This window comes from Octopus sinensis, linkage group LG10, assembly GCF_006345805.1.
Source record: "Octopus sinensis linkage group LG10, ASM634580v1, whole genome shotgun sequence".
Lineage (NCBI taxonomy): Eukaryota > Metazoa > Mollusca > Cephalopoda > Octopoda > Octopodidae > Octopus > Octopus sinensis.
The window spans coordinates 58,146,895-58,155,482 of record NC_043006.1 but is presented as its reverse complement, the minus strand read 5'-3'; the positions used below and the strand labels follow the sequence as shown (position 1 = coordinate 58,155,482).

The window sequence follows — 8,588 nt, the reverse complement described above, 5'->3', positions numbered from 1 at the left end:
TATGTATATATATCATTATTATTATTGATATTTAGCAGAAGTAACAGAGTGACTTAAGGTCCGAGAGTTTCGTGCGTTGGTACCACGAATCTCACGGACCTTGAGCGACTCTGTTACTTCTGCTAAATATTAATAAAAGTATACATATACTTATATCTTGAGTTCTGTTTCTTCCGGTTTGCATCAACACAGCTATATATATATAAGTATATAATTATGTATATAAGCATGTGTATTTACGTATATATATATATATATATATATAATATATATATATTATATATATATATATATATATATATATATATGAATGTATGTGCGTGTATAACAATGATTTTCTTATAGTCGTAACGTTGAATTGCGAAAATTGTATGAGCAACTACTATTTACAACCAGTGTATGCAAAACTGTGTTGCCTAGTTTTAACTGTTCAACTTGAGTCACATTTGAACTATTGGAGGAGGAACGGAAAACAAACGGGTATACTGGATATAAATCATTACATGCTATTGATTCTATGTAGGATTTTTTTTTACTGCTTTCTATTTTATGGGCATAGGAACCTGAGTAACAGAAACTTTGATTCGCACCTTTCCAAGAATTTATGCTTTTTAAAACATTACACGGCGCAGGTAAAAAAGCCCCTTCAAAAGCAAGACCCTTTAAAGGAAATACATCATGGTAGTTAAATTTGCGCTTTCTTGACTTGTATGTAACGTCATAGACAAAACCATTAGATACTTGATAGAAAAATATATCGATAAACGGCCATCGATATTTATAATTTAATAGGGCAGGTGTATGTGAATTGTAAAATTTCCACTGAAAATGTTCGTAGCTGCATATATTGAAACCTTGTCCCATAGAACTCAAGTTGTATAATTTTTGCTTGTCTTCATGATCCACGTAGACGTCGATGTCATCATCCCACGGTATATAGCCATGATGACGATAGGCTCCTGTAAAAAAAAAAAAAACACAGTTGTGGTTATTATTGTTTAGGTTTTAGTCTGATGCAATCATAGTAAACATATTTGTACTGCTTATGTTTAACCTATCTAAGTGAATTGAATTCTAAAACAGAAATCTTTGTTACTACATTTGAATTATGTTAAAATACATTGAAAGGCAGCGTCTAGCAATTTCAGGCGTAAATCCTAAATTCAAGAAACCACGAAAGGATGTGAGAAACTACTGAAAAAGGAGGGAAACATGCTAAAACCGACGCCGCCTGAGGAATTCACAAGCAGTGCAAACAAGAGAACGGTTATTTTCAAAACTCTGAGGTTATCAACAAGGAAGATCGAAATAGCAACAATTGAGGCCACTGAGAATCGCTTGAAGGACATCAAGAAACTGACCACGTTCATCACACGTGGAAGGAGGTATGACACAGTGGAGGTGCGTTTCGCGACGGAAGACGAAGCGACTAAGCACTCCACGGAAGCCATAAGAACGGAAGAATGGGTACTTTTGGCGACGTACTGTGGCAAGCGTGTTGCCTGGGTGAGAGTTGTCAAAGCGACAAAGGAAACATGGCTGATGGCAGCCACAACGCTCAATATGGAGGAGGATGCCAAGATACACCAGGCAACGAGAACCAAAATGTTGAACCATTGGGGGTATGTCATAGAGATGGCCATACAAGCGAGTTTAGAAGACCTCAACAGAATTGCAGAAGAAGCAGTTCTGCCCGAGGATCCGGGAATATAAGGCTGAGAGTGGTGGTGGAGGGAAGGCCTCCCATATGCTACTTGTGTGGAGAAAAAAGGCCATATGAAGACTCGGTGCCCCCAGAGAGAAATGGAACAATAGATAGAGCAGACTGTGGAGCAGGATAATGTGGAACCAAGTGGTACACGTCGAGGTAAAGGAGACAAGAACAGAGGAGGAATTCACGGTAGTGAGAAAGAGAAGTGAAAGGAGGTAGAGAAAGAGGCTGTGAAGAAAGTCAGAAGGAAGGAAAGAGAGAAGATGGTTGACAAGGAGAGTGAAAAGGAGCTTGAAGAGGAGCTTGAGAAGGAGGAAACAGCAGCAAAAACACTGGTTATACTAGTGGAGGAAAAGGATTTAGGTGAAAAACTGTATGAGGGTGAAATGGCGAAACTGTTCAGGGTGGAGGAGGAAAAAGAAAAAGTACCAGGAATAGAGCAAGAGAAGGGAAAACCAGTAAGAAAGGCGACAAAATATCGATGGAATTTTGTGACATATGCTAAAAATAAAGAAACTGGGCGGAAAATAATGAAACTTAAGTCCATTATAAGGATGAAGCAGCCCACAGAGAACGTGAAGGCCATTGTCGATAAGGAGAAGTACAACAGGCTGAAAGATATGTGGAAGAGAAATTGATCCACCAGGAGTAACGGTGGAATTTGATGAATTGCCACCAGTGGTAGAATTGAAATATATTGAACCCTTTATGAAATATTAAAAAAGGAAAAGAAAGCAAGTAAAATTGTTTAATTTAGAAAGAAAAAAAAACAAAAGGAAAAAAGAACGATTGTAAACTGTGTAATTAAACGTTCAAATGATACTGCATAAGACTGGGGCTCATGCAGCCATTTCGCTTTCATTATTATATAACATCTTCATTTTCATTCGTTTTATGTTTTTGTCCCCACTGTGGTGTTCTGTTTGTCCTTGTGCTGTCCCCTCTGTGTAATGGAAGTTGTGCCAAAATAAAGAACGAGTACGCAGCAGGCGGCGAGAGATGTTTATATCAGCTGGAGTTTATTTTGTCGTGTTTTTTTATTGTTACTGTTAGACGTAAGTCACCCTGTTAAATATTTGTTGAAAGTCTCCCCTCGAGTGCCAAAATAAAGAAAGGGTACGTAGCAGGTGCTCAGAGATAGTTGTGTCTTTACTGGTTTTACTAAGTATACTGTATACCGTAGTGGGCGTTACAATAAGCCAACATATTAAAGATTATAACATACTGTCCTACTTGTAGTCTACAATGGTTGAGCTTTAAGCTCCAGTGTGCCAGCTGAAGTATATTTATTTGTTCAATATTTTAGTAGCAATATTTTAATTGCAGTCAACCAAATCCTAAATGTAGTCAACAGCGATGCAACTGTAATCATCAATATCATAACGGTAGCAAGCTAGATCGTAGATGTAGTCAATAATGCTTAAGACGTAGTCAAGCAAATTCCAAATATATTCAGCAATGTTGTATCTAGAGTCATCTATGTCTCTACTATAACCATCTAAATCCCAACTGTAGTCAACGACGTCCTAGCTATAGTCAATAATGTTCTAACTGAATTCATTAATATTCTTTAATATCATAACTGTAGTTAATAACGTTGTAACTGTAGACACTACTGTTTTAGATTAGGGTGTTTTACATTGAAGATGTAGTCAATAACAATGAAATAGCTGCAGTCAGTGTTATTCTATGTCTCTAGGCACCGATACTCCACGGATAGTATCTTACTGTAGACAGCAACGCTGTAGCTATAATCAAGAAAGTCCAATCTGCAGACAATAAAAACTTAGTAGTAGCCCATTCTGTCTAGGACATTGTCAACGACTAATGTCACAGCTGTAACCAAAATAAATCAAGCAGGAAAATAAAATCCTTGTTGGATACCGTAATGTCTTAACTATATTTCATAGTAAGTCATCAGTCAACAAGAATATTTTAGACGCAGTTGAAAAGATTCTAACTGTAGTCGACTTTGTCTTATTTTATCTGCAGTCAATATTCTAGCTGTAACTATGAATGCCTTAGCTTTTAGAAACCAATATCTTTGCTGTAGTCATTGATGTCCTAACAACATTCAATAATGTACTGGTTTGTAAGCAGTTATGTTGCCATCAATATTCTTGATGTAGTCGTTAATGTTCCATAGATAGTGCAGTTGTCCAGAATATTATAATCGTTCTCTGCAATATCCTACATGTAGTTAGCAATGTTCTAGTTATGAGTGATACTCTATTAACCGCAATAAACCACGTCCTAATTGTATTCTACTATGCTGTTTCTATAACCAACACTATATCAGATAGAATAGCTATAGTTTACAATTACGATTTTCTAGTCGCAGTCTACCATACCCTAATTGTAGATAATAATGTCTTGCTCAGAGTAAATAATTTGCCAGACGCAGTCTTCGATGTTATAGTAATAGAACAAGGTTTAGGCATCAATACCTTTGTTATCTTCAGTAACACCCTGTCATCAACTATCTCCAAGTTATAGAGCATGGTGTTCTAGAAGTAGTAAACATTGTCAGAAATGAATTTAATAAAGTCCTAGTTATTGTCATCTAGAGTAATCGATGTTCTTTTTTCTATAAATAATTTTCTAGTTGTACAAAGTTTCATATTTGTATTCAGCTATGACATGGTCGTAAGTAAATGCTGTGACTGTAGCTAACAACATCTTATAAATACCAATTGGTCTTTGGTAAGAAGTATTTCATCAAGGTGAAAATTCTCTCTCTCTCTCTCTCTCTCTCTCTCTCTCTATTTATGCATAAGTGTTACTTACCTAACAAAGTGCCACCTTGGATGAAGAAAGAGATATTATTCTTGTTACAACCATTGATAAAATGTTGGAAAACGTACAGAGACACCAATTTTTCTTGTTCAGTCATGGCAGGCAAGAAAGCTTTAGGAATACTGAAGTTTGAAATATTGAGCAGCGCAATATAGTTTTCAGCAAGCGGAAATAGACCAAATTCTCCACCAATATTGTCTTCAAGTTTAAAGTTTTGCAATGCAGGGAATGTCACCAGGAATTTTTTATACGGTATCCTGTCGCTCCTTTCGCTTGATTTCCAAAAGCTATCAATTTTTAACATGTCATACCCCTTGGTGTAATATAGGTATAACAATATCAAAGATAAAATATTCACAGTAATGAAAACAGAAGATTTTCGGGAAAGATTCAGGCCTTGCAGCATCGCGAGCTTATACATTCCTGTAAAAAGTTTACAATTTCAAATGCATTAAGGTATCTGACATACACGTAGCATATTTAATCTATATCGTTAAATTAACAAGGTAACTTATACGGTTCACCTAAAATCTACTTTCATGAAATAAAATAACATAAATCAGTCCAACCCATAAAGGTAAGAAAATAATCTAACCGAGAATCCACAACATTTCAGATTATATACATACATATATACGACGGGCTTCTTTCAGTTTCCGTCTACCAAATCCACTGACAAGGCTTTGGTCGGCCCGAGACTATAGTAGAAGACACTTGCCCAAGGTGCCATGCAGTGGGACTGAACCCGGAACCATGTGGTTCGTAAGCAAGCTACTTACCACACAACCACTCCTAAAATAAGTCTACAGACAAACAGTACAAACAGATGTCAGAATCTAACATTATACAATACCCAGTCATTAGATAACTTTAGAAACATAATCACCTATGGAATAAACTTAACAAATGTGAAAGTATGGGAGTAAAAACAAAATAGTAAAATACCAAGATTTGGAAAGAGAATTTACAAACATGTGGAGGATAATAGACACTCCGAGTACTTTTATGAAGAAAAGTCAGTCATGGATGAAGTCTGGGGTCGACTTTCGAAAGGAACTATTACAGAAAACTAGATTGCTAGGAAGCACAACGATACTAAGGTAAGAGCTGAATAATTGAGCTGAGGAAAGATCTTGAAGCCTTTGTTTCTGAAATGTATGCGAAAGGGAAACTGGATATCGACTATATGAAAGAAGTTGGAATATAGAGAGTGGCTTCAAAAGTAATGATGGGTTAGAGACTAAAGTTAAGATTGTGTTTTAGTGAAGAAAAAGGTCCTATTTCTTTGTTAGCAGGAGGTGGTCTAACTGAATTGAAGTTTATGGGTGTTGATATATTGTGCATAGTGGATCAGAACTGTTCATATACTTTCGTTTCTGCTATTTTGCCAGTAAGCTACATACAATTCATACAATACACTCGTCTGTTCTAGTATCTCTTCTAAGCTACTCCACCTATTAACATCTTTAACCTTCTCTGTATAATTGTCATTTATTATTTATTTTGTTTAGCATTAAACAGAAAAATGTTTGAAGGGTTTTTTATAGAATTAATCGACAGTTTGAGTGTGTGTGCTTGATGGCGTAGTTTGTGATACATGATTCATGAGTAACTGTTGACCACTGCTCCATTATTATAAAAAATTCACTTGGAAGTAAATACCTAGATTGTGTTTCTTGAAACCTAGTGCTCGAACAAGGATCGGACATACTACCAAAAGTTTGTGTCACCTAAAAAGACAGCCTCTTGATGCGTGTCCACCGGTCGGGATTTTGCCTGATTTCAAACATTCATCCCAGAATATCCGACATATGTATGTCCATACATCTCTTCTAACAAGTCCCTTGCACACATTTACACGACTTGGCTGTGTTGTTAAGCAGTTTGCTTCACAATCTGTCGTTTTTGTGTTCGATCTAATGCGAGGTAACTTGGACAGGCATATTCTGACATTACTTCGGATCATGCCAAGGATTTTGAGAAAGCTGAAAAGACAGCAATCCGAAAGTTGACTGTTTTTGTTTAGGGGTGGCATACTTGATTTGTCAATTTAAACTGTTCACCTGGCGCTTGGAAGTCTTTAGCGGCCTCCACTCTAATGCAAGTTTTTGAAGTATGTTTGCAATCTGAGGGTAACCTATATGTTGCTCCTTTCCAACTACCAGTCTCGGATGACGTACAAAATGTTCATAGGTATTGCTGCTGCCACTCAAACTGAACCCTAGAAATTATTTTTTAACGCGAGTAAAGCTTATTTGTATATAGCACACAAATATTACAATCTTTGTACAAACATTTATAATAAGGCCAAAGAAAATCATACTTTCATGATCTATATTTGCCATAATTTTCTTAGAAATCTTTCCTTGTCAACTGATGTTAAACGAGATTTTAAAAAAATGTTGGACGAGGATATATATTCTGCTTATTCAAATATGTCGATGAAGAAAGAGAAAATGGCTTACCTTGAATTCAGTTATGTCAACATTAAATCCCAAATAAATTAGAAAGACTGTTTTTCTATCAGCGGTATTTCTTAATACGTTGTTCCATGGACACAATTTTACATCAGATTTATCTAATACGAGAGATTAAAATGCAGTTTATATATATAATTTGGTATCCGCAACATTGTAGCAACTTTTGATGTAGTCAATCTTTTTACCTAATTGTGGGCTTTATGTTATATATATATATATATATATATATATATATATATATATATAGGGAGGGAGAGAGAGAGATTTTACATATCTATATACATACATATATATACATGCACACACATGCACATGCAAACGCACATTATGTGTATATGTGTGTGTGTGTGTGTGCGCGCGCAAGTGTGTGTAAAATTAAATTATTACAATATTTATATAAGCATGGAATTTAAATGTTGCATGCTTACTCAACTGTAAAAAATAATAGCAGTTTATTCAGTATAATAGCCATTTATAAGTAAATTCTGGAATAGGCCTGACCTAGCAGTTTAACTATGGTGATGATTACGAAATTACACTAAAAACATTTCGACAGCTTCCCAGTTCTAATTTATTTTCTGACATTTAACAATTCTTGCCATCTTACTGTATTTTATCTTGTAGGAGCACAGAACCTTTATCATGCAGGGAATGTAGTGCCCACAACTCTTTCTTAGGCTCTGAGACTAGCAGGAAGGAGAGAGGAACGTATACTTAAACCAGAGACCTGGCCTGGCACAAATGCTTGCAAAGGTATTCACGCCGATATTTTTCGATTCGGAAAAAACGAAAGGCAAAGTTGACTTTCGTGAGATTTGAACTCAGGGTACCAGGAATTGGAACTGATGACACTGGCTTTGTGGCCAACTCCTAGCTACTTTGCCAGTTCGAGATAATCAAAGATCGGGTAGTGGTGTAAAGTATTCATGTAATTTGTATTAATTAAGTTACAGAATAATTTTCATCAATACATCACACTTTTTTTAACGAATAACAAATCAAACCTGCTAATCCATGTTTGGACATCAATAAGAAGGAATCGATCGCATGAGTCAGCGGTTCTTGTAGGTCTCTCTAGAATGGGGATCAGTGGAATTCCTTTCTCAAAATATGATATAATCTGACATCAGAGTCATATTAAATTGATGTGAAGCATATTTTACCAAATAAAACCCTAGCTATTTGATCAAATTGTGATTTTTATAAATACAACTGTATACTTGAAGAATCAATACTTGTGTGTGCGCGTGTGTGTGTGTGTGTGTGTGTGTGTGTGTGTGGTGTGTGTGTGTGTGTGTGTGTGTTTGTTTGTGGGTGTGTGTACATATAGTATTAATACATTACAGAAAACGTTTGCTATTTTATAATTTATAAAATACATACGTCTTTCAGTACGTTACTGCCATGATAACATAACTGCTTGCTGAAACATTAAATAATCTTGCCAACATAAAGAGAGGAAAAAAGAAAGACGTAGGAAAGGAGGAAGAATGGGGCGTAACAGAGAGTAGAAGGAAGAAGAGGAAGAAAAGAAAGAACACTGAGTGTGATGTGGTACCCCAGTCCAACTCCATCCCACCCAAGACCACTCAGACCCACCC

General features: G+C 36.0%; 1 protein-coding gene across 1 annotated transcript; it reads right to left on the bottom strand.

Annotated features, from left to right (window-relative positions):
• Positions 1 to 325: 325 nt before the first annotated feature.
• On the bottom strand, positions 326 to 8,377 carry LOC115216231. Its single transcript, XM_036506709.1, has 3 exons — positions 8,371 to 8,377; positions 4,499 to 4,930; positions 326 to 959 (listed from the first exon to the last, which is right to left on the bottom strand). The coding sequence occupies exons 2-3, from the start codon at positions 4,926 to 4,928 to the stop codon at positions 340 to 342; spliced, it is 1,050 nt and encodes a 349-aa protein (XP_036362602.1). The 5' UTR covers positions 4,929 to 4,930; positions 8,371 to 8,377; the 3' UTR covers positions 326 to 339.
• Positions 8,378 to 8,588: the final 211 nt, after the last annotated feature.

What these genes read in the sequence shown, in the direction of transcription:
- LOC115216231 (XM_036506709.1), bottom strand. Translation starts at nt 4,928, where the DNA reads ATGTATAAGCTCGCGATGCTGCAAGGCCTGAATCTTTCCCGAAAATCT. An exon ending in CCAAGGTGGCACTTTGTTAG is followed by an intron (nt 960 to 4,498) that starts GTAAGTAACACT and finishes TTTTTTTTACAG; the next exon opens with GAGCCTATCGTCATCATGGC.